General features: G+C 36.6%; 1 protein-coding gene across 2 annotated transcripts in view; it reads left to right on the forward strand.

Moving 5' to 3' along the window:
• NADK2 (NAD kinase 2, mitochondrial) overlaps positions 1–27,289 on the forward strand; it is a 48,806-nt gene that overhangs the window by 9,310 nt on the left and 12,207 nt on the right. The window contains exons 2-9 of one of the 2 annotated variants that reach the window (XM_027075389.2): positions 2,209–2,297; positions 3,165–3,253; positions 4,091–4,172; positions 10,760–10,843; positions 12,224–12,360; positions 18,660–18,738; positions 21,571–21,636; positions 22,971–23,066. In XM_027075389.2, the coding sequence (XP_026931190.1) occupies positions 2,209–2,297; positions 3,165–3,253; positions 4,091–4,172; positions 10,760–10,843; positions 12,224–12,360; positions 18,660–18,738; positions 21,571–21,636; positions 22,971–23,066 (722 nt within the window). The remainder of the gene's footprint in view (positions 1–2,208; positions 2,298–3,164; positions 3,254–4,090; positions 4,173–10,759; positions 10,844–12,223; positions 12,361–18,659; positions 18,739–21,570; positions 21,637–22,970; positions 23,067–27,289) is intronic. The other variant, XM_027075393.2, reaches the window with a different exon arrangement.

Below are 27,289 nucleotides of genomic sequence, written 5' to 3' on the forward strand. Positions count from 1 at the left end.
ACTGACTGTGGAGATTGAGTGTGAGGGAAGAATTAAAGGTGACGCCTGCGTTTATTCTGTTGCTTATATAAATGTAAGTATTATTAACTGGTATACGGGACTGAGAAGAGCAAATTTGAAGGAGGGATATGTAATCAGATTTAGATGGTTGTGGGGAAAGGTACCTGATCTACCAATGGGGGAGTATAAATGCTCACGTTGAAAATTTGAGCCGAAAGCTTAAAGGAAAGATGTGAGCTAACAGTGTATATTTCATAGTTGCCAGTGTATACTTGGGCCATCAAGTCCTGCAGCAGGGAGGTAACTCCAAGAACACGAAGTGGGAGCAGGTAAGAAAGTCAGAGATGGAACCTTGAGCAATCCCAATGTATGAGGGAATGGGTAAACAGGATAAAAAGAGGAAGGCAGAAGTAGGAAGAGAATTATGGGGAAAGTAAAGGTGAGTGCCTGGGAGGAAGGCTAAGTGAAACTGAAATGATCTAAGATAAATGCCAAATATAGCTGGAGAAATATTTAGGGTTCATTGTACCAGGCCTGATCATGCTAAGTGGAATAGTTTACTTTCTAGCTGTTGACTAGGTGTTTCTCATCAGTGTAAGGCAGTTTTGAGTTAACAGTGTACCATTTAGTTAAGTGGGTACTCTTTTTAAGAGTGCTTCAATTCTGCCTAGTGAGTTTACATACCAAACAAACAGGTCATTGTCTCAAAAAGTTTGTGTATTTCTTATGCGTTAAATTTGAAAAGACTATTTCCTTCCCTTACTGAGCTTTCCTGTGACTTATTACAGAGAGTAGAAAGTAGTAACATTCAGCTGACTAGTAAAATAAGTTAAAAATTTGTTTTGTAATAAACTCAGTTTAGGTCAAGTAAAAATATCTATGATACTTTAATAAAAGCAGTTGGATCATTTAGGAAATAACCTATCACATCTAACTTTAATGTGGACAAATTTTTGTTGGTTTAGAATCCATTTTTCCGTTCATGCTTTGTTGTATTTTAACTTTCAGGCTACTTGGGCAGAAGTGATGTTCGCTTTTGGAAATTTTGTAGGAGAAACTCTTTTTGCTTGTTTGTTATTTTTTTAATGCTTATTATTTAATGTTTATTTTTGAGAGAGATAGAGTGTGAGTGGGGCAGGGGCAGAGAGAGGGGGAGACACAGAATCTGAAGCAGGCTCCAGGCCACGAGCTGTTGGCACAGACCCTGACGTGGGACTTGAACCCACTAACCACGAGATCATGACCTGAGCTGACATCGGATGCTTAACTGACTGAGACACTCAGACGCCCCGCAATATGCTTTTTAATTCTGGCATTCACTCTACTGGACAAATTTCCTACTTGATTAAATGGATGTTCATTGAAGATATTTCTAAACTTCTCTCTCAACATTTTATTTACTTTTATTTTATTTAGAAGACATATACTTTAAAAGGAGAATATTAATGGTATGGTAGTAACATTATAAAATGTCACTCCAATGGACTAGGAAAGATAATTCTTGAATGACATATGTCTTTATATCTGAATGTTATCCAATTTCAGTGAGCTAACCAGTCCTTTGTTTGGATTGTGTGGGGTAAATTCCAAATAGAGTTTATAAATCTGAACAGAAGAGAGCTGCAAATCCAAGTGGAGTAAAGGTCATGTAACTGCCTTCTAAAATATGAGAAGATTAGTTTATCTTTGGTCTTCGAGTAGCCGTATGCAATGTGTTAAAAATCCATTTAAAAAATTAGTTGTAAAGTAAGCAAAAAAAATTTTTTAATGCTTATTTATTTTTGAGAGAGAGAGAGCACGAGTGGGTTGGGGCAGAGAGAGAGGGAGACACAGAATCCTAAGCAGGCTCCAGGCTCCGAGCTGTCAGCACAGAGCCCAATACGGGGCTTGAACTCACAAACTGTGAGATCGTGACCTGTGTTGAAGTCGGACGCTCAACCGACTGAACCACTCAGGTGCCCCAAATAGGCAAATTTTGAGATCTTGTTAACTACGTGATTCAGGAAACTTAATGCTGTATTTGGTATTGAAACCAAATTATAATTTTCTGAAGTAAGGCTTTCTAGTTCAGTTTAAACTTGTAGTCCTACAAATATACCTTCAAAAAAAAAAATCTTTCGGTTTTTACATAGGGTTTTTTAAAGAGAGATGTTATACTGTGTACTATATGACATGTAATAAGACAGAATTTGTTTTATTTTGATATAGCTTGCATTGAAAGGCTCTAGCTACAGTGGACTGCTTGAACGGCATCATATTCACACCAAAAATGTAGAGCATATTCTAGATAGTTTACGGTGAGTCATTGGGATTGGATCTTGGATGGGCTTTTGTATTCAGGACTTTTAATTTTTATTTTTACTAGAAGATGATCCTGCGATTTTTAGTAAAGATTTCCGTTATAATTTTCAGAAAATTATATCATGGTTAATGGAGTTGACATTGTAGTGTTTCTAAGGAAATTTTTGTACTCTGAAAATTTCACAGATTTTCAGTTAATATTTGGTCTGAGAAGTGCTTTTTCCACAGAGACAATTCTGTATACATTATGCTTGAACTGTATATGTAATGTTTTTTTAAACAATACTAGATTATATGGGTGTTCATTAAAATATTATTTGAATGTCTGAATATCATAGAAACTTCAGTTAATTCAATTAATGCAGTCAGTGAATAAGTTTATATAAGAGAATCAGTGTGAGAACATGCAAAGTAGAAAGTATTTTAGTTACTGTTTCAGCGTCTGACAACTGAATGAATATTTTGGATTTAAAGTAATGACTATTTTGTTTTATAATTAAAAGTCTCTCAAGATGTGACTCTTCTAGGACATTTTTGTATTAATGAATTTTAGCATCAGGAATAGAGAAAATGAATTGAAATTCTCATTTATCAATATTGCTATTTGTCAGGGACTGTAACAAGATGTTTTTAAAGCATGTAAAGATTTGGGATCATTATTAACTTTCAGTTTACTCTTGTGCATCTTGACTTACCATAGTTAATTGGCTGTTGTAATTAAAATGAAGCTAAGCTTGCAAAGCTAAACATAAATTTGTTTATAAAACAAGTTTATTTTACATCATTGTAATAATTTGCCTCTCAGAAAACATCCTTTAAATTATTAGTGGAAATTTTATGTAACGTTTACTTTCTTATCTTAGGAATGAGGGAATTGAGGTTCGCCTAGTAAAGAGGAGAGAATATGATGAAGAAATTGTTCGATGGGCAGATGCTGTCATAGCTGCAGGAGGTAATAGTTTTACAGAGGGAAAGATTGGAATACAGAAATACTCTTTAATATACATTTCCAGATTCCCTGTAGTCTAGCTGTATTGAAGTCTTCAGAATCCTACCACAAGATGCATTTTTAGATTTTTAGGATAAGATTTAAAAAGATCTGCTATATGTAACATTTTGCTTTTTTAGTGAATGATGTTATTGTGAGGTTCCATGTATATTAAAGGTATATTTAACTTCAAATATGATTCAAAGAATGAGTTGTAACTGTATTTTGGTTTAGTTATACTAGTCTTTAAAAAAAGTTGAAATTATTTAAGAGTTTAACAGGATTAGATTTCATCCCACTCTGACTCTCATATACTTATACCTATTTTTTCCTGAGCTTTATTATTAAGTTAGTGAACATTCTTTCTAAAGCTTTAAATTGATAGCATTTGTTAGAAAAATCTACACCGGACACTTTGTTAGATATATTCTCATTAAAATATTTTATGAGTTTGGATTGATGTTATGACAGAAAGAAAAAGAATTGGCTAATAGAAGTGATAGGATTAGAGCAGTAGTTCTCAATTGGAGGCTACTACTGGGCATCTAGCATGTAGAGGCCATGGATACTGCTGAACATCCTGTTTTGCACAGGACAGCCCCCCACAACAAAGAATTATCTGGCCTAAAATGTCAGTCTTTCCACTGTTGAGAAATCCTGGGTTAGGGCTGGTGGGTAGAAAGGCAGTGGAGAGACCTCTGGTGGTCAACAGGATGGGATGGGAGTGAGATTGTTAAAATAAAAGTACTTGTGTTCAGAATGATGTTAAAAACTGGTTTTGTAACAAATCTGGTTATGTAGGTGATGGCACGATGCTTCTGGCGGCAAGTAAAGTCTTGGACAGACTTAAACCAGTTATTGGAGTAAACACTGATCCAGAACGGTAAGGAAAAACACATTCTCTTTATTTGCTGTGTGTGTGTGTGTGTGTGTGTGTGTGTGTGTGTGTGTGTGTGTGTGTTGTACATACAGTTATGCTTTGCTCTGCTTAGGATCTATTTCTGATAAATCTTAAATTTTGGAAGGTCTTTATTTCCTCTACCATAGTCACATTGCTGTGCTCTGTTGCTGCAGAAAGTTTACTGTGGTGCATGATGTTTAAGTGAAAGCATCATTGTTCCTGGTTATCATGAATATTAGAACCATGTTCCAAAAACATTTTAGAGATGAAATTCAGGCACGTAGAATTCATTTCTACTTTTAGTATAATTTTTCTTTTTTAGTACAAGTTGTTTCCAAGGATCTAGCTCTTGCTTATAGCTCAGGCATGAGAAATATATATGCATTTAGCTGCCATTGGTGGTAGAAAGTTATGATATGGGATGGACAGGTCCTCACATTTGACTTCCCAGGTAGTCTGGGAGTAGGATCTGTGTCAGGATAGACCTGAGCCCTTGACCTAGGTGAGTATTGGTGTCCTTCAGTATTGCTGAAGAGGGATGAGTTAATGTCCCATCTTCTACCTTTCTTATGTCTCTCATCTCCATTCCTGGTTAGATCTCCACTGATTTTCTGGGTGACTTCATCAATTTAATGAAGAGACCAAACCCTGTCATCACTTCTTTTTTTCTTTCCTCAGCTTCACTGACATTTAGCATCATTCTATTCCAGCCACCCACAGTATGACCATACCTGGACTTGATGATCATCTAGAATTGCCCCATCTCGCAAATCTTAATTCCACTCTGACCGCAGTCTCCTATCTTTAATAGCAGTCTTATTCCTTCAATTCTGCTAAGTCTGCCCTTTGGTTTTCAGTGCATTGAACCCCTCTATTTTCTTCAATTAATTTTCCCTCACTTCATTCACTTGCTTGACAAATTTCGTAGACGTTTTGTACCATTGTCTTTCTGCTCAATCCTACCTCTGTCGATCATCCTTTTTATTCCTCCATCAGCACTGCTGAGGCCATCTGGGTAAAAAAATAGAAACTTAAGCTTTGTGGCCTAGTTTGCGCCCCAACTTACTTCCAATTTGTAGTTTCTAGCACTTAGAACTGGACCCAAAATTTTCTGTGTGGCTCAGGTCCTCTCTCTTCCCCATTCTGTGTGGTAGCTTCTTCAAGCTATTTAACCTGTATATATTCCCTGCTTTCCCTACCCTTCCTCCTTCAGCATTAGCCTTCTCCTTTACCTGATAGAGGAAATGGAAGTCATTGGATAAGAACTTCTTTACCTTTTCCTTGGCTTAAAATAAAAACCTTGTTCTGTTCCCTTTCTTTCCTTTTCTCCCTTTGCACATGGTTCCTCTTAGGCTAAAACCTTGCTCAAGACTGTCATCTTTTAAGAAAATTTAATAAATTCTTTACCCTGTGCCTTTCTCTTGATTATTATTCTTTTTCTTCCTCTTTACCCCCAAGCTTGGTATCTCCACTTACTTACTTCAGTTGTTTTTAAACCTTTGCTAGCTTTTCTGGATTTGCTCCCACCAGTTCATTGACATTCGTTTTGTCTTACTAGTGATGTCCTGGTTATTGAACTTACTGGACATTTTAGTCCTTGTCTAACTTGATTTCTGGGAAATTTTTGGTGCTGACTTCTCCTTTAATGCATCTGTACTTCTTTGGCACTTATGACCGCCATTCCCCCCCTGCCCCTTCTTCCTATCCTGATGGCTACTACTTTGTGTCTTTTGAAGGATGTTATATTTTAGTCACTGCTTAAATAGTGGTGTTTTTATATATTACCCTCTGGGCCATCTTTCTCTCACTCCTTTTTTTTTTTTAATTTTTGATAGAGACAGAGTACAAGTGGGGGAGGGGCAGAGAGAGAAGGAGACACAGAATCCGAAGCAGGCTCCAGGCTCTGAGCTGTCATCACAGAGCCCGACCTGGGGCTCAAACTCACTGCGAGACCATGAACTGAATTTGGACACTCAACCGACTGAGCCACCCAGGCGCCCCTCTCTTTCACTCTTTATAATGTCTCCAGAATAGCTGATTAATATCTCTGGTTGAACTTAGATCGTGGACTCCAAAATATTTATATCTAACATTGATCTTGTTTCCACTCTTACCCGTATTTATATTCTCTTCCCACTGCAGCCAGAGTGACTTCTCTGCTCCAAATCTTATGGTGGCTCCCTTATCTAACTCAGAGTACAGTCTAATTCTTTATTCTGGCTAGGGTGACCAACTCATCCTGGTTTGCCAAGGACTTTTCTAGTTTTAGCACCAAAAGTTCTATGTCCTGGGAAAATTGTTAGTCCCAGGCAAACTGGAACAGTTGGTCTCCTTCGCTGTGATATGTAAGACTCTACGTTTTCTGGTTCCTGATTATTCTTTGTCCTTTTCTCCTGTTATTTTTCTCTTATTTGAGCCATTCTACCCTCTACTTGAATATATCCATTGGCATTAAAAATGTAACATGTCTGAGCGCCTGGCTGGCTCAGTCCGTAGAGCATGTGGCTTTTTTTTTTTTTTTAATGTTTATCTTTGAGAGAGAGAGAGAGAGACAGAAAGAAAGAAAGAGAGGGAAGGAGGAAGGGAAAGAGAGGGAGACAGAGAATCCTGAGCAGGCTCCGCACCATCAGTGTGGAGTCTGACATGGGGCTCGAACTCATGAACGGTGTGATCATGACCTGAGCTGAAATCAAGAGTCGGGTACTTAACCAACTGACCCACCCAGGTGCCCCGTGTGAGTCTTAATCTCAGAGTCGTGAGTTTAAGCCTCACACTGGGTATGGAGCCTATTTAAAAAAAAAAAAAAAAAAAAAAAAGTAACATGCCTGCAAACGAACCTATCTCCTTTGCCCTCCCCTACTTGATGAATGGAGTCATAACCTGTGCTAAAGCTGTGACCACCTGTCCCTCATCCACCCCCCCACCCCCACCCCATCCCCACCTTACCACACTGGTCTATGGATCTAATTCTGAGTTCTTGGGATCTTACCTTTGAGTCCATCTCTTGCCATCGTCACTGGTAATGAACACCGTGTAGGCGTTTATAGTTTGTTGTTTAAATTACCACAGTAGCTCCCAGTCTTACTCTTTCCAACCCATCCATTACACTTTGTCTTCATGTTACTCCAAAGTACAAATAGTGTATCCACTCCTAAATTAGAGTCTTTTAGGCTTTCCCATGACTTTTAGGATACATTGCAAATTCCTTAGTATAATAGTATGATCTTTCACCATCTGTTGCCTATTTGCTTTTTAGTTTATCCTCATTTACTGTATGCTCTTCAGTAAAAAACAAAACAACAACAAAAACAACACCTCTAGGAACAGCCTAGGATTCTTCCTAAGGCTGTTTCTTTTTTTTTTTTTTGAATCGCATCTTTTCTCCCAGTTTTGTTGAGATATAATTGACATGCAGACTGCATAAATTTAAGGTGTAATGCATAATGACTTATACATAATGTGAAATGATTGCTACAGTAAATTTACTTATATAGACATGAAAAAAAGGGCTTTTTTTTTGTGATGAGAACTCTTAGGATCTACTCTTTTAATAACTTTCAGATATACTATACAGCAGTGTAAACTATAGTCATCCTGTTGTCCATTACATCCCCAGTACTTATGGTCTTATAAGTGGAAGTTTGTACCTTTGACCATCCTCACCAGTTCCTCTACTGCCCACTCTGATGGCCGTTCTTAAGTGCAGATGTTCGATCTGAGCATCTGCTGACACCATGGGTGGAGGCTTTTCCTCTGGTGAGGAGCTTTGTTGATATTTAAGACAGTAGGATTTGAAAGAATAAGTGAAAGAGTTCTCCAAAAGGCCCATATTCTTTTCATGTCTATATATGTGCTTTTGTCCAGAATGCCCTTATACCACATACTGAGTTGTGTAGTTGTATAATTGTTCATTCATGACTCTGGTGCATCTTGTGGGCTCTGACTATAATTCCCTGTAGAGAATGCTTATCCTTTCATATCGTTTTCTGCTTGGTTGTTTGTCTCCTCCATTAGACTATACATTTCTTGAGCATAGGACTTTGTATTTTAATTTTTCTATTGCTTTTATAGTATTATACATAGTCCATAGACAGTAAACCTTTGAACTGAATGATTAATTAAATGCTTTTAGGGAATAGGGCTAGGACCCCAACCTAGCTGAGTAAAAATTTCTTGAGCATAAGTTATTGAGATCATTGGTTCAGTAAATATTTTTTTGACTGCTTTCAGTGTTGATGCATGTATATTTTAGAAATTCTTATGGCATATTTTTATATCGTTAAGAGATTCTTTAGTGGTCACATTTCATACAGTTTGTTGAGACATATTTTCCTTTAAAAACCTGGCTTAATAGTCATAAGCTTGTGGAGATTTTGAAACTGGTAAACAGATACTACTGCTTCTCTAATTTCTACCTAGAATAATAGGCTTTAGAAGTCCTTTGGTTTCTCTTCTTGTCTACAGGCGAGAAATGTATTAAGCCTCCTAGCTTGTTCGGTAATTCAGGTTGTCTGACTTCTTTTTCTTAAGCACTGTGGTGACTCACAAGCCTTAATCCTAGAAGTTAATATTCAACTTAAGTTTCCTTTCCTCTATTAGTTATCAAATGCTGCATAACAAATCAAACCAGAACTTAAAGGCTTAAGTAGTAAAAATCATTTATTATCTCTCCTGGTTTCCGTGTATCTGGAATTCAGGAGTGGCTTGGATGGGTGGTTTGGCTTGAGATCTCTCCTCATAAGGTTATAGTTACATGTCAGGTGGGGCTGCAGGCACTTGGAGGCTTGACTTGGGCTCGGAGATACCCTTCTAAGATGGTTCACTCACATGGTCACTCACATGTAAATTAAATATATAACTTCGGTTTGTCTCGTTTGTATTCTGCAATCGTCTACTGAACTTCTAAATAATAATGACATTTGAATGCTTAATAATTAAAATAGGGTATACGACATGTAGTAGCTAGCCTCCAAGATAGCTGCCTAGCATTTACACCTTTATGTGGTTACCTCTCCCCTTCTGTATTCAATCAGGACTGGCCTATGGAATATGGTATGACAGTGTGTAGATTCTAAGGCCAGGTCATAAATGGTATTCCAGCTTCTGTTTTGGTCTTTTGGATTGTACATTCTGGGGTAAGTCAGCCAGCATGATGTGAAGATAGTCAAGCAGCCCTATGGAGAGGCTCACGTGCAGAAGAATTGAGGTGTCTTGCCAATAGCTCACACAATTTGCCAGCCCTGTGAGTGAGCCACACTGAAAATGAATCCTTCAGGCCAAGTCAGACCTGATTCAGATGCTCATAGCCCTAGCTGATATCTGACTATAACCTCATGAGAGATTGTTCTCTCCAGGATGTTTTAGACCTCCAGTTGACCCTAGCTGGTATTGTTCTATCAAATGACTGTTGATACCTTTTATATACTTAGCACTATGTAAAGTGTTGCAGGGAGTATAGAAATTAAAGGCAAGGCCTAAGTGTCTTAATTTCAGTGTTGATCCACTCAGATAAAGAAATTGACTAGTCACGACTTTGTGAAAAGGTTTTCTCTGCTCTTCACACTTAATGTAGTTATTATGAAGAGTTTGTTTTGCAAAGCCTACTCTCAATATTTCCTTCAAGATCAACGCATCATGTAATGATGATTGAGCTTTCTGGACACCTTTTCTCATGTTAGGTGCCATATTATCTCATCTTTCTATAGCAACTATAGGCAATCTTAAGACTTTGTAATTTGCAATTTTTTAAAAAAAAAATTGTCTTCTGCATCAAGCTCTTTTTTTTAATGTTTATTTTTGAGAGAAAGAGTGGGAGAGGGACAAAGAGAGAGGGAGACATAGAATCTAAAGTAGTCTCTAGGCTCCGAGCTGTCAGCACAGAGTCTGACATAGGACTCGAACTCATGAACCACAAGATCATGACCTGAGCCAAAGTCAGACACTCAACCAACTGAGCCACCCAGGCGCCCCATACCTCAAGCTTTTAACGCCTTGAAAAGGAGTTAATTCTTCTATATTTTTTTAATAAATGAAGGATTGCATTGGATTAAGCTTTATGATTTCTCTTTATGACTTGGAATATCTTAAATGACATTTAAAAGATTTATGGTTCACTTTTGAACCATAAATAGTTTGATTCCTCAGAATAACCTTTTGAGATTGGTGGTTCTATCACCCTTTTAGAGATGAGGAAGCTGATGCTAAAATGACTTGCCTAAAGTTAATAGATAAATATTATAAAAGTAGGATACAAATGTCACTATACCATCAGATAATTTTATAGGGAAATGAAATCAGTGGCACATTTGCTGTTATTTTTTAGTTTCACTGTAATGTGGAAACTTTAGTTTTGTGTATCATGGCATTAAAACTGTATGTAAAATCACTTTGGTCTTTCTGTTTGGTCTTTCTGTCTTATTGAAAATACAGAAAACTTTGTAGCAAAAAAATGAAGTATAGAATAAAAATTTACAAAATTTTATGTCTGATTTTTATAGCTTAGTGATACCTTTTGAATTAAATTTTTTTTTCTTCTTTCTTCCCTTTACACCACTCCAAATCTCTTAAAGGTCTGAGGGTCATTTATGTCTTCCTGTTCGATATACACATTCCTTTCCAGAAGCCTTACAGAAGTTTTATCGTGGTGAGTTCAGGTAGGAATTTCTTACAGTTGTTTTACAAATAATCTTAATAAATATGTGCTATTAAAAATGCTATTGAACAGTACAAGTTAGATAATATTTGGCTTAGTCCGTAGTTACAACAGTAGCCGTAAAAAGTAATAAACTAGCTGAGTCACAAACATCTCTACCTTACTTTCTTCTAGTCCAGGTGGAACTGTCCAGAAACCCTGACAAGTGCCCTTGGCCTGTAACATAATTGCACGTGGAGGGGTTTTCTCCATCAGTGAGATAGAGGCCACATTTCTACTTTTTAAACCTGGTTCTGTGTTCTTAGCAGTTTGGTAGAAAGATAGTTAAAACTGTTGGCTAAAATTAAGTGTTCAAATTCTGCGATTTTATATTTTTTATCCTCATCTCCCATCTGGAATGGCTGAGGGTTGGATTTACTCCACTATGCTGAAGGTTCCTGATGTCTTTATTTTACATATTAAGTGTATCTTAAGCAGGGGGATGTTTTTTCATATTTTTTTTCCACTTACTGTGTTCGGAGGCCAGGCTGTCCTGAAAAAAGAAGGATGGGGGGAGGAGCTGAGATGGGGTTGGTGATGATAGTAGAGTGAGCCAAGTTGGACTACTTTTTTATTTCCTGATTTAGACTAGATTTTTATTGTTGGAGAAAGCTTTTTCTCTGGTTTTGTGAAATTGTATTAAGTCTTCTTGACTTGTGGAATCATTAATAATGATTCCAGTTTCTATTGATTTCAGAAGTTTGGCACCTCTACAGATGACCAGTTTATAGCTACCAAATGGGAGTATATTTTTATATGCTAATCTAGCAGAATCTGTCCCACTAACTTTTTGACACATCAGTTTTTGGTTTTGAAATTAATTTTACTTGATTTTTTTTCCTTTTATCAAAAATGTTTAAGTTTTAGGTATAATCTTAAATGTTACAATATTTGTCATTGATTTCTTTTTTATTATTAAAAAAAATCATCATTACAGAATTTTAGGGGAGGGAATTTTGTCTAATCTGACCACCAGAACACAGTATTATTTTAATTTCAGAGTGCTTTCTTTTCTTCATGTTATGTTTTTGTATGAGCAAAATGCAACTATATCTAACTCAGTATCTTAGATTTAATGGATATATGATAAAGAATTAGGCTTTAATTCAGTTATGTGTGAGATTCTATATAAATACATTAGATATTTCTGTTATAATTGAGAGACCTAATCTCTAAATTTGTCTTTGACTAGGAACCTGTGGGTTTTGGATGTTTCTGGTATAATTTGTTCATGGGATAGTTTTTTAATATTTTTATTTTTTTAATTTGGTGAAATTATATCTAATTCTAAAAATACTTTATTCTATCTTAAATTAATGTGATTTTCCTTCACTCTTCTAAGGTGGTTATGGAGGCAACGAATCAGATTGTACCTTGAAGGGACTGGCATAAACCCTGTTCCCGTGGACCTTCACGAACAGCAGCTGAGTTTGAATCAACATAGCAGAGCCTTCAACATTGAAAGAGTTCATGATGAAAGTAGGTGGATTGGGAATTAGATGTGTTTGGAGCAATATTTAACTTAGAGTTCCTTTGATTTCTAATTTCTAGAAGTAATAATTTATAATTATTTGAGGAATTTAGTGCCACTGACCATACTTAAGAAAATACAGTGAACTACTTCAGGTGTAAAATTTAATGACTAGATACTGAAATAAGAAGTAAGCATATTTCCAGAAGAAATGTTATCTAGGATTGAAAACTTGTTGATTATGGAAGGATTATAAATGTCTAAGAGAATAGTTGATATTTAAGGACAGATTCTTGGCCTTAATCTTTGAAATGTCAAAAAGGAAAAAGAAAGCAGTAGAAATAAAACGAGCTAGTATGTAGATTTCATCATAATTATACACTTGTATAGTTGTATTTAAATGTATTCACCACAGTTATGCTCATTGATTTAAAACCTTTTTGTTGAGAAATTTTGCATCTTAGCCTTAAGATTTGTGTTTCAATCTCTGTAAACTGCTAAGAGAATATTAGCATAAGGTGATACGCAGTTTTTTGTTATGAGTGTTCAGGTGAATTCTCAGTTGTGAGTTAATTTGTGGGTTATAATTTAACCATATTTTCCCACTTTTTCCAGTAAGATTTTTATGATACAAGAAGATCCCAAGAGATATAGTAGATATCTACGGACTCCAGGAAAAGATATTTTTTTGTCCTGTGTTTCATTTCTTGGCTAAACTTACCAGGAAAAGCTACCTTTAAATATCTGTTTTGTCTCTGTCTTGTCGTGGTACCTGATGTTTATTTATGGTCATTGTTCTCAGAGTTTTTCATGGTGATTTAAAGCTTTTTATTTTTCAGTTTATTTATTTATTTTGAGAGAGGGAGACAGAGTGCGAGCAGGAGAGGGGCAAAGAGAGGGAGACTCCCAAGCAGGCTTCCAGCATCAGCACACAGAGCCCAGCACAGGGCTTGAACTCACAAAACCATGAGGTTGTGACCTGAGCCAAAATCAAGAGTGGGATGTGTAACCAATTGAGTCCCCAAGGCACCCCCATGGTGATTTATAGGTTTATATAGGTTAGGATATTCTTAAACTATGTGTTCATGTCATGTTTTAAAGATGCTCCCCCCACCCAATCATATGCATATGGATTCCTATTACTGTTTTTCAAAGACTGCAGTAAGATTTAAATTTTTAACTAAAAGTTTTACTTTATCCCTCACCAAAAGAAGTTATTGCTACCACCAGAGATGTTTAAGATTTGGCTCTGAAATTCACCAGCTACATTATAGGAAAGCTATAGATATTCAGAGATTCATTGCTCAAGTTCCTGTCTCAGATTTACCGTTTAGTTTGTAAAACTAAATATATATAGAAACAAAATCACATAGTTATTAACTAAGTAACATCCAGGATGTTCACATCTGATTAATGTTTTTCTAGAAAAAGAAGAGAAAATGTTCAAAATAAAAAAAACACAAGAGAATTTCTCAAAATGTAGGCACCATTCTTTGAATTGAAAGGACTCACAAGTAATGGTAACAGATTTCAAACCAAGGTATGTCAGATTAGGGATGAAACAAAGCTCCTGAAAGCTTCCAGAGAGGAAGTGGTGGTGGTGATTGTGGCTGAAGTAGGTTATTTTATATATAAAGAATCTGGAATCAGAATAGTTTCAGAATTCTCAATAGTAACACTGGAAATTACTATGCTTATTGTAATAATTATTTTTGTTAGAAGCAATTATATGATATTTAAGTGTGTCTAGGCACTATTTTAGAGGGCTTTTTTGTGAGTTTTGTTATTTTTATTGCTTTATGAGAAAAAATTTAGGAAGATTTCAAATTGTATCTCATTTTTTTCTATTTAAATTCTTAGCAAGTTGGTAGGGAACATTTCTTAGGTGGGTGCCATTAGGAATTTTGAAATATTGGAGTAGATTTGAGAGTATAAATATGCTACCATGTTTTATCCTGGATTTAGCTTTCTAATAATATATTTATATTTATGTGTTTTAATTTTTTTTTAATTTAAATTCAAATTAGTTAACATCAGTATAGTCTTGGCTTCAGAAGTAGAACTCAGTGATTCATCTCTTACATAGGATACCCAGTACTCATGCCAAAAAGTGCCCTCTTTAATGCCAATCACCCATTTAACCCGTCCCCCTACCCACCTCCCCTCCAGCAACCCTCAGTTTGTTCTGTGTATTTTAGAGTCTCTTATGGTTTGCCTCCCTCTCTGTTTATATCTTATTTTTCCTTCCCATCCCGTATGTTCATCTGTCGAGTTTCTCAAATGCCACATGAGTGAAATCATATACTTGTCTTTCTTTCACTGACTTATTTCGCTTAGCATAATACCCTCTAGTTCCATCCATGTTGTCTGTTGTAAATTAAAAAAAAATTTTTTTAGAGAGAGCATGAGTGGAGGAGAGGGGCAAAGGGAGAGCGAGAGTGAGAGAGCGAGAGAGAGAAAGAGAGAGAGAGAGAGAGACAGAATCCTAAGCAAGCTCCACACTCAGCACAGAGCTCTATGCCAGACTTGATTTCATGACCCTGGGTTCATGACCTGAACCAAAATCAAGAGTCAGATGCTCAACTGACTGAGCCACCCAGGCTCCCCTAGCTTTCTAATTTAGAACCAAAGATTACAGAGAAAAAAAAAAAATTCTAGTGTTGTGTGTGTTTGTTTAACTTTTCAGCTTAAGAAAAATCTATCCTTTATTGGATTGTATTTATGTACAAGTTGTTAAAGGATATGTTCAAGGGAAGGTAGGGTTGGTATATTATTATTTTTAAAAATTTTCATCACATAAATTAGCAACTTTATTTGCAAGTCGAGTTGTATTAATTTGGATAAGTGAATTGATTTGATAAATAATCCCAGATTCTCAGTGGCTTAACATATTGAAAGTTATTTCTATTTCATGTCACTGTCACCTGGGTGTTGAAGAACTTCCAAACAGTGCCTCCTACCATCTTCTAAGGCCTCTGAGTTTTCTATTGGATCCTCTGGAGCTTGTGGAAAGAAGAAAGAGCATAGAGTATCTTAAGGCAGGTTTTAGGAGCCAGGCTTTATCACTACTTTTCCTCATATTTCATTGGCCATTACTAGTCTCATGGGTGTACCCACTGCAAGTAAACCTGAAAACATAGTATAGCAGCATGGTGGTGAAAGAGAATTGTACATGTAGTGGTCCCTGTTACTAGTATAACAATTCTATATTTAAAAATACAAATTATAATTAATTTTGTAATCCATTGTTTTGGATAGAAAATTGTTAATTGTCCTTTACATGTCCTATTGAATTAAGTTATAAATGCACAGTTTCATTGGTTAGGTAGTGTTTGGTAGTAGTCAATTAGCATGAAAGAAAATATAGGCAGAATTAAGATGATTAATGAATGAGACCTGAAGCAATCTTAATTTTCTTGTTTGACAAAGGGTTCTAGGTGAAATTCAGCAAGTACACACAATAAAAGTGCAAAATGGAAAGGAAAATTTGGGTAGGGAGAAATGGGAATAGAGGCAGAAAGTCAAGACTATATAAAATACATGGTTACAGTTTGGTGAGAAATCAGATTTATTAGTAATATTTAGTGAGTACCTACTGTTAGTTTGGCATTTGCAGAAAATCTGTGGGGAGATGTAAAACAAATTCCATTAGGAATTACCTTACGTAGGGGTGCCTGGGTGGCTCAGTCAGTTAAGCCTCTGACTTCGGCTCAGGTCATGATCTCACAGTCTGTGACTCTGAGCCCTGCGTCGGGCTCTGTGCTGACAGCTCAGAGCCTGGAAACTGCCTAGGATTCTGTGTCTCCCTCTCTCTCTGCCCCTCTCCCACTTGTACTCTGTCCCATTCTCTCTTTCTCTCTCTCTCTCTCTCTGTCTCTCTCTCTCCCTCCCTCCCTCCCTCCCTCCCTCACACCCTCCTTCCCTCCCTCCCTCAAAAATAAACAAACACTAAAAAGAAAAAGCAATTACCTTATGTAAAGAAAAATAATTTAAAGAATAAAATTTAGTTTTTTACATTTGTAAAACTGTTAAATTTTGACATGTGTGAGAATGATGGATCTAGTACCAAATTAAGACAATTTCAAAAGTTAGGTTTTATAATCTTTAATGTGAATTTGATTAAACATATCAAATTTTTTGATATACCTTTTTGTGTCCAGTTTTTTCAGCTATACTATGAGATTGAGCTGATCACGTTAGCCCATTGTACAGTTTAATCAGATAACAAGTTTTCTTATGGTCTTTGGCATTGTATGACAACTTGTTATATTCAAAAGCATCATTGGGTCCCCCATAGACTGTTGAATCCAAAAGAAATGAGATACGTGTAATTAGTGTCTAATAAACATATAAACAGGAATATAATAGGGTAGCAAGTCAGGAGAATATTAGATCAGTGGTTGTGTTGGTGACAGTGGTAGAGATTTTATTAGTATATGAGGTGTTTAGTGTGTATTAGATATTTATTACTGCATAACGAATCACCCCCAAATTTAGCATCTTAAAACACAAATATTTATGATTTCAGAGATGGTGAAGGTCAAGAATCCAAGAACAGGTTAGATTGTTAGTTCTGGTTTAGAGTCTTTTGGGAGGAGGATCAAGCTGTCATCCAGGACAGCAGTATCTGAAGACATCTGGGACTGGAAGATGTGCTTCTCAGCTCCTCACATAACTGTTAGCGGGAGGCTTTAGTTCCTCACTATGTAGGCCTCTTTATTTGACTGCTCATGAAGTCTCTCCCCATCCCCCCAACCCCCCAGAAGCCAAGTGATCTGAGAAAAGAGGCTGAGGTGGAAGGAAGCCAGGGTGGCTTTTTAAACCAAATCTCCGAAGTGTCGTACCATCACTTGTATCGTACCCTATTTGGTCACATAGACCAAACCTAATATGCTATCAGAGAGTTACACAAGAATGTGAATACCTGGAGGCAGGATTCACTGGGGACCCTGTTAGAGGCTAGTTACCACAGTCCAGGTAGACTTTCAAGCTTTGACTTAGGAGAAAGCATGGAGGAGACAGAGAAGGGAACTTGTTCCACAATGCTTGCCCAGCGAGAGTTGGGTGCAATGAATCTGCTTTTAATGACATTGAGAAGATGAGGTTGGCATTTCCAGTTGGGAGACTGATAAAAGATAAGTAAAAGAAACCATTTGAAGGTGACAATTGCAATTTTAATTGAGAAAGCAGTGGGAATCCTTTGGAGGATTTTGTGATGAAGTGAGGTTTAAATATCATCAAGGCAGATTACATAAACTGTGCATATAGCCTTATAGAATAAAAAAGAAAAAAAAGATGACATTTTTCAGAAGTCATGAAAGGAGATGTGGCAGTGTTCCTTCAGGACTACTATTGCTAGAAACACTCTTGAAGTTTTCTATTTAAAAAAAAAAGAAATCTGATCTCTAATAATAACTGATTTGGTTTCCAGTATGAGCCATGAGTGTAATTTGCCACTTAACTTCACAGTGGCTCTCCTCTGGAAGTACTTGATCATTTCTACCTCTGAAGCTTTTAGAGAGAAATTAAATGTGACAACAAAAATCTTATGAGAAGAATAAATATGTATTTTCTCGGTCTTGAAAAATTGTTTCAAGAAGAATTAAGGCTTATTTTGGAGAGCTAGAGGCTTCATTGCAGCAATGTTAGGTGACTTTGAGGTTCATATTATGAACATTTTATTTATTTTTTAATATTTTTGTTTTTTATTTTTTTATAATTTTTTTCGCATTTATTTATTTTTGAGAGACAGAACAAGACAGAGCGTGAGTGGGGGAGGGGCCGAGAGGGGAGGGGGGGACACCGAATCTGAAGCAGGCCCCAGGCTGTCAGCACAGAGCCTGATGCGGGGCTCAAATCCACGGACCCTGTGATCATGACCTGAGCTGAAGTCAGATGCTTAACCGACTGAGCCACCCAGGCGCCCCAGTTTTTTCATGTTTTATTTATTTTTGAGAGAGCGAGCGAGTGAGCATGAGAGAGTCAAATGAGCATGAGTAAGCGGGGGAGGGGCAGAGAGAGACAATCTGAAGCAGACGCCACACTGTCAACACAGAGCTGACACGGGGCTTGAACCCATGAGTGGTGAGATCATGACCTGAGCTGAAGCTGGATGCTGAACTGACTGAGCTATCCAGGCGCCCCTATTAGGAACACTTTAAATAAATATTTTATTTATATGTTAATAATGTTAAAGTATGGATTATAGTGAAAAGTGTGAATATTGTAATGTCTCATAAAATTGAAATCCTGACGTTTCTAAGATTTAAACAAGTTGTCTTGAAAAAATTTTTTTCATCACCTTCAGGACCTGAGGCTTCAGGACCCCAGCTTTTGCCAGTGAGGGCACTAAATGAAGTCTTCATTGGGGAGAGTCTATCATCCAGGTACTTTTAAACCTGTGATCTTGAGTTTGAGTTTGGAATTTAATGTTTTAGTATTTTTTAGATATTTATTCAATTTCTATAACTTAAGAATTATGAATAATTAAGGTGGTAGAAGTAATAGAAGTGAATTATTAAATGAAATATTTCTCAAACCCTCTCACACATTTATAATACGTGTTAAGGGGAAAGAAGGTTCTATGACCAAAAAAGTTTGTGAAACCCTAGATTAAACAAAAAGTTATTTGGGTCCTGTTACTTGCAGAGCCTTTAATCTATCATATAGGTGGCTTTATAAATGTTTAAGAGAATGATATACTAGGCATACATTTGCAGTTTTTACAAACTTTTATAGACAGTCCATATCACAACTTCCCTACTAATTATCTTAATAGTGTCCCTTAAGGTAGATTTGTTTGCTTATTTTTATCCAGGATCTAGTTAAGGATTATGCATTGCATTGGCCATCATGGCCCTTCAGAATTAAGAACAGTTCCTCAGTCCCACCACTGTTTTTTCATTCATGATATTAATATTTTGGAATAGTCTAACCCAGTTGGTTTGTAGAATATCCCTTGTTTTAGATCTGTATGATTTTTTTCCTATGCATGATGAGATTCATGCTAAACATGTTGGGCAGGAATACTACTTGGTGCTAATTGTATCCCTTATGCAACATCGTATGTCAAGTATATTGACAGTTTAAGATTTGTAACCATTATTAGCAAATATTAAGGTTAATAAAGTTCCTCATTAGTATAAAAATAATAGTATTTTATTACTGATGAAATCTGTTTTGTGGGTGTTGAGTATAACTTAGGCTTATATTGTCAGAATTTTGTTTCAAAACTTTTTGTGTGACATTAGTTACCAGTTGTAAAATGACTGCCATAATGTAACGTTAATTTAATTCTTCATTGTCATTTAGAACTTGCCTTTGCATTTTTCTAGATGTAAATGAATTAGGAGTGGAAAATTAGAGATGAATCTGTCCCACTTTGCTGCTACCAGAACCATGTGACCCTTTGAAGATCATGTAGTTGATTCCCTAGTTTACTGAGAGTTCCATGTATTCTGGAATTCTGTTCGTTGTCCTGTCTTTTCATAAGAAGTTTAATTATGATGAGAAATGTTTGTCTTAATTAAAGAAGATATCTCTGTTTTAGCCAATCATTAACTCAGGTAGTACTGAAAAGAACAAAGCTTGATTCAGCAGCATGCTTTGGCCAATCTTTTTCAGTTATAATTATTTTGATTAATGTAATTTTAAGTTTATTCAGTAAAAATATATTGTGTACCTGCTATGTGTGACATGCGAGTCACTAGGGATCTTATTTTTTTTGGAGCGTGGTAAAATGTATAATTTTTTAAAGTATTAAAAGTAAAAGTTATTCTTCAAAGGAATCCTAAACATACATTCTTTACAGAACGTAAAGTGTAAATATATTTATTTTAACATAGTAATAAGACTTACACTATACATAAGATTTTTTCTTTTGCTATATACCAAGTTTGAAGCAATATGGAAATGAATAATGGATACTTTTATGTGATAAAGAAGGCAGAAAATGTATCTCTAATTAGTGATATAATTTAGTCATGATTACTAAAAACAGAAGGCAGAAAGCAACAACTTTAAATGAAATTGAAGAAATTTCTACATTAAATAGATGACAAATGAAACCTTGCCATTTGTGACAGCATGGATGGACCTAGAGGGTTTTATGCTAAGTGAAATAAGTCAGTTAGAGAAAGGCAATTACCATGTGATTTCACTCATAATGTGGATTTTAAGAAACAAAATAAATGAACAAATAGAAAAAAAAAGAAACAGACTCTTAAATACAGAGAACAAACTGGTGGTTGCCAGAGGGGAGGGGTGGTGGGTGAAAGAGATAGAGGGGTTTAAGAGAGCACTTGTCTTGATGAGCTCTGAGAGATGTATACAATTGTTGAATCATACTGTACATCTGAAACTAATAGAACACTGTTAATTATACTTGAATAAAAAAATAATAGGTGACAAAGGTAAAAATGTTTTGTAAGTTTATGTTTATCCTAGAGAAGCCATTTAATGGCTTATGATATTCGGTTTGTATATTTTAAAAGTTGTAACTTCTGAGAGCTTCTACTAGCGTTGCTTTATAATTTGTACTTACTAAAAATTAAATAACTTATAAAAGGAGGAAAACTGGGATCAGTTGACAGACTTTTGGGAATTCAGTGAAGTCCCATTAGATTTTAGATTGAATGTTGTTTTCTGTGGCAGCAGTGATTTGGTTGGTTTATCTCCTAAATAATGTCTGATGCTGCTTCTTTTTGTGTTCTTTGAGCCTCACCTTATATCCTTACTAAGATAAGGAGAGCAGTGGGTTCGCTTCTGATGCTATTGAAAAAGTTCTCACTATTGGAGGTATTAGAACTTACTTTTAAAGAATCTATGACATAGACCCTTAGCTGGAGAGGAAATGAACACTTACTGGATGCCTGCTGTGTGTCAGGCACTGTGTGTATTACCGCATTAAACTCTCATAGCAACCCTGTGAGAAAGGGTAGTTGTAATTATCAGTGAAAAAACTGAGATTTGAAGAGTTCAAATGACTTTTCCTTGGTCATATAATTAATTAGTTAGCATTAGAACTGTCATATAAAACCCAGTATTTCTGATTCCAGGTCCTGTACTGAGGCTTCACTATGCCCTGAAAACTTAAGTGCTTTGCTTGGAAAATATGAAGTGCAGCAATATTATTCCTGCCTCATTTATAATGTTCTTACATTTAAGAACATTTTAAAAGCCCAATTTTTTTTTCTTTTCTCCTATTTGTTCTAACCTAGAATGTCTTATTCTTGGGCTGTAGCAGTGGAGAATTTAAGAAGAAGTATACCCACTCTAAAGGGACTGTGAGTTTTATTGCTGCCTTAAAAAAATAATTTCCTGAAAAAAAATTTCTGAGTTGACTAATCTTGATAAACCTGCATGTGAGAATGACACTAAATTTGCTCATTGTTTTGGACTCAACACCTCTTACCTGACTATACTTTTCTTCCTCTCCAGCTCTGCTTCTCTCCTGTCCCCACTTAACTCTAATCAATCTTTTGTTTCAGTGTGATTCTGGCATAATAGCAGCCATTCCTGTAGAGTTGACTGGCTTGTCTGAATGTAATAGGCTCCTAATATGCCTAAAATTCCCAACATTCTAGGAAAACATAACAAAGCTATGAAATAGATTAAATGTGAATATTAGGCCTATCTTTTATGAAGAATGGTGACTTCAGAGAAAAAATGAAAAGGAGTTGTGCCATGTAAAACCTTTAAAGATTGAATTTGGCAGGAGAAATTGAAAGGGTTAAAATAAGAGATAATATTATCCAGTGAATGTTAGTGTTTGCAAGCCTAATAATTGTCATTATTGGAAAAGCTATATTAAGAGTTTAACTTTTTTATCTGCTGGACAAAAATAACCCAGTGTTGATCAATGACACCATTATTTTAAGATACAGTTTACAAAATAAGCTTGTACATGTTTCAAAAGTTTTTTTGAATAATTGCAAATTTGTATGTTCATACAGTTAAGGAATAGTGCCATTTTTTCTGGTGTCAGAAAACCCATTTGATTTAATACTTATGAAATACTGTAAGAAATAGAAATCTCTAAAGAAATTATAGTTTTAGTTTTATTCCTAGTTTTGCCCACTGATGCAGTACTGACTGAGAATTTTCTTTAGAACTTTATCTCTCTTAGCCTACTATCAATTCAAAAGGCACATTAACATGTAACTTAAAAAACACGAGTTGACCAGGAACTGTTGGTAACTTGAAGGATTAGATACAGATTGGGATATATCAAGAACTATCTACCAAGAATGAAACTCACTTAAGAATGGTATTTTCTTTTTGAATTCTGAAATAAGGATCTGTATGTGTTAGAGTCCATAAAAACAGTAGAAGCAATCATAGGTAAAAATTTATAAGGAGCCCTTGTTTGAAATGTTAAAATACTGATATAAAGGAGCATATGGATAGGAGAGGGATGCAGTTTTACAGATTTTTTTTTTTTTTTTACTTTTTCACTTAATCAGTATTGGTATTAGCATCATGGTGTGCGTGCCTAAGTCAGGTATGTCTGAGTCAAGCTGGCCCACTTAGAGTCCATTAGTTCTGAAGAAACGGTGTTTGTCTTATTTACCGTGAGCCATAAATTCAGCAAATCCAGTTTTATATTCTCAATTCTTAGGGCTTCCTACTATGAGATTTCAGTTGATGATGGTCCATGGGAAAAACAGAAGAGTTCAGGGCTCAATTTGTGTACTGGAACAGGATCAAAGGCTTGGTGAGTACCTTGGGATGTTACTTATTGACTTTTGTGAAATATTTTAAGTAATGTAATTTACTCGATGCTGCATATCGGTGTATCTAAGGCCTCTGAAACGCAAGAGGTAGCCTGGTGTTGTTATGTTGGTTGGCCCAGTTTCTGCTTTACTCATCACTTGTCTCTAGAAGTCCTGCCTGGACTTCTTAGATTAGAGCTATAGCCTGGATTTGGTCATTTTTTAGCCTGTTGCCCTAGGTTTGTAAAGAGAAAAAAGAAAATGTTTTGGGGGACTGTATTGTTTTTAAATGAAAAATATTTTAAATAATAGTAAAGAAATGAAAACAACTACAGTAACAACAACAAATGTCCTGGAGGTTTGTGCGTCAAAGGCTTAACTAGAGAGAACTTGGGCTCCTGTATCTTGTTTACCCTATAACCTCTCTCTGGGTAATGGCTTCGCTTCTTGGTACAGACATGGATGCCTTCCAGACTTTTATCTGTAGCTATCTTGTTTCCTGAGCCCGAACTTCTGTTCTAAAATTACCTACTAAATAGAATGTTAATAGACCTTCAAATTCTACACATTCAAAACTAAATTTATTATCTTCAGGTTTTTTTTAAGGTTTTATTTATTTATTTATTTATTTTGAGAGAGAGAGAGAGAGAGAGAGAGCAAGTGGAGGGGCAGAGAGAGGGAGAGAGAAAATCCCAAGCAGGCTCCACACTGTCAGCACAGAGCCCATGTGGGGCTTGAACTCAGGAACTGTGAGATCATGACCTGAGCCAAAATCAAGAATCGGACACTTAACTAAGTGAGCCACCCAGGCGCCCCCATCTTTAGTTTTTCTTGCTGTGATCCCTGTATTGCTTAATAATATCACTGTTACCGTGAGTTCATGCTCTAGAGAAAAAACAGTACTCCTTAAAACCTGGCTCTTACTTTTGAGTCTCCCTGTTCTCCTCTTTACATGTACTGGTCTCTGAATCCTGCCAGTCATGCTTCTGAAGTCCTTGCCCCTCTTTTTCAGTTTCTACTGCTGTGTGGTCTACTGCTCTATGCCACACTTCTGTTTCTGTAGTTTCTACTGCTGTTTGGTCCAGGCCCATCTTTTTAGTGAATAATCTTTGTGCCTCACCCTTTATTCTTCAGGCTGTCGTCCATACTGCCAACAGAGTAATATTTCTAAAATGTAGATAAATTTGACTATTCCTTTCTGTGCTGTAAAAGCTTCTTTGACTTCTGTGTTCAGATTAGTCTGCATGTAAGACCCTTTAAATATGATCTAAGAAACTTCACCAGCCTATTGTTGCCTTACTCTAACCCATTGGCACAATGGGGACACTGCAGGCTACTTGCAATTCTCAGCACAAGCCACATTGTCTCTGGGCTTTTTGTTTTTGCTCAGTGCAACTTCTTCCTGCATTGAATGCCTGAACATTTTCCACTTTCCTTCCCCTGGCTGAAAAATCCAGTCTTCAGATGTCATTCTCTGTAGGAAATCTCTACTAGGACCTAGTTCTTTTCATCAGCATAATGAATCCCCTTTTGGTGCATCCCAAGCACTTTTTCGTAATAGCACTTTGACAGCACTTACCACATTATTAGTTCTCTAATTACCTAATACCCAGCTGGTTTGAGCAACTTGAGGTATTTGGCATGGTGACTAGTGGTTTTTTTGTTTAATTTTTGCATGTATAGCACAGTACCTAATACATATTCTCTCATTTTTTTTTCAAATAAATGACTACATGCTTACAAATACAGCTAGCAAACACAGTAGTAATCTGTGATTTTAAGTTTGGATAGTTTAAAATGGAGTTTTACTTCTCATTTTTTCGGTGTTTTTAATACTTTTTATTGTGGAAAAACTTAAAGATCTGTAAGAGTAGGCAAAATAGTATAATCAATATCTGTGTACCCATTAGTCAGTTTCAATAATTATCAACACATGCCCAATCTTGTTTCCCTTTTGTCTTTTTTTGTCTCATAATACTTTGAAGTAATTTTCAGACATCACAGTTCATTCATAAGTACTTAGTAACTTCACATCTTTTAAAAATATCCTAGTCTTAGCCAAATAAACCTTTGGAGAAAAATGAGAAGTATCATTTTAAAATATTGGTTAATATTTCATTTTCCTGAGGGGGGCCAGTGAGAACTACATGTCTAAAATGACTTTAACAATAGTTTGCAAAAGTAATTTAATAATCTAAGATGCTATAAAATTATTTTGTAGCCCTCATAAAATGAAAACATTAGTTAATTGCTTTAATTTATCATAACATCTTTTCTGCTCAACATGATATGTTACTTGGTGAAAACTGGATTGAAAATCAGAAATGGTTTCCCAGATCCTTCTCCTCTTCTTCTAGGATTCTCACCGCTCCCTCCCCCCCCCCCCCCCCCCCCCCCCCCCCCCCGCGCCCCCATCGTGGGCAAAGCGGTGTAATTGAAAAGAGTACTGGCCTGGAAGTTAGAGAGACCTGGCAAAATCACCAACTAGCTTTGTGATCTTGTACAAGTTTCCTTTTCTGAAAAATGAGGGGAAATGGAACAGATAAAATAAGATTATCTTCTGGACTGTGATTCTGTAGGTTCTGTTGTATGCAGTAAATACAAGCTATCAGTTATTTAGCCCCTGTTACTTTGAATATACTGTGGTAGGTACTTTTTATACATTGACTATAATTCTTACAGAAATCCTGCAAGAAAGTGGTAGTATGCCTGTTTTATAAAGTAGAAATTGAGGCTTCACAAGGATAAACAATTTAGGGTGAGGTCAGAACTAATGTCAGAACCTGGATAAAAAAAGCTCAGGTGTGCTTGACTAAAAAGCCAGTGCTTTTTTGACTGCCAGCTTTTTAATGTTTATTTATTTTTGAGAGAGACAGAGACAGAATGTGAGTGGGTTAGGGGCAGAGAGAGAGAGGGAGACAGAATCCGAAGCAGGCTCCAGGCTCTGAGCTGTCAGCACAGAGTCCGACGCGGGGCTCCAACTCACAAACCGTGAAATCATGACCTGAGCCAAAGTCGGGTGCTTAACTGATGGAGCCACCCAGGCGCCCCTGACTGCCAGTTTTTAAATGCAGAGGGGGAACTGTCTGTAGAAGCCACTGGTTCAAAGATGTGTCACTAGATTGTATCGAAAAATTATTAAGGTAAACTTGCTAATCTTAGTGAAACCGTGGTTATGCTAAAGGCAGTGAATAGGCTTTTGACTTTTGCACTGGGGTGTATGTGATTTTATTTTTTTTATTAGAAAAATTTTTTTAATGTTAATTGATTTTTGAGAGAGAGAGAGAGAGCATGAGCGGGGGAAGAGCAGAGAGAGAGACACACACAGAATCTGAAGCAGGTTCCAGGCTCTGAGCTGTCAGCGCAGAGCCCAGTATGGGGCTCGAACTCACAAACCACAATATCATGACCTGAGCTGAAGTCAGATGCTTAACCGACTAGCCACCCAGGTGCCCCTAATTTTGAATTTGTTTTCAACCTTTCAGGAGTAAGAAGAGCATAAAGGATAAGAGCCATTAGGCTTGCTTGTAAAGCAGTCCTGCCCTCCATTGCCACACACCTTATAGTTGAGTCCTGTGTTCCCATTGGATGTGAATAAATGTGGCTTAGATTAGAATTTCATTCATTTCTGTGTTGCTTAATAAAGTCTGATGTCTAGAACTCTGTCACTAACTATATCCTATCCCTGCCACCTTGATTACTCAGCCTCTTCTCTCTTCAGCCTATGTAGCTTGCTTGCTTCTAATGTTCTACCTTACTCCCTCCCATTGCTGATTGTTCTTTGCCTGTGATTGCGTTTTCCCTTTCATCTTCTGTCCTTCTTCTCTTCAGAAAATGGAGGGAGAGAGGAGAAGCCTAGGGGCCAGAAGGACTGAGGAAAGCTATACATTTCCATACATTAATAACTTTTATCAAACTACCATTAAAAAAATTTTTTTTAACGTTTATTTATTTTTGAGAGTGTGAGCAGGGGAGGGGCAGAGAGAGAGGGAGACACAGAATACAGAGCCTGATGTGGGGCTCCAACCAACGAACCATGAGATCATGACCTGAGCTGAAGTCAGATGCTTAACCAACTGAGCCACCCTGGTGCCCACCCCCCTTTTTAAAGTTTATTTATTTTGAGAGACACTGAGACAGCACAAGTGGGGGAGGGGCAGAGAGACAGGGAGACAGAGAATCCCAAGCAGACTTCATGCTGTCACTGCAGAGCCCGATGCGGGGC

Source organism: Acinonyx jubatus, chromosome A1, assembly GCF_027475565.1.
Source record: "Acinonyx jubatus isolate Ajub_Pintada_27869175 chromosome A1, VMU_Ajub_asm_v1.0, whole genome shotgun sequence".
Taxonomy (NCBI): domain Eukaryota; kingdom Metazoa; phylum Chordata; class Mammalia; order Carnivora; family Felidae; genus Acinonyx; species Acinonyx jubatus.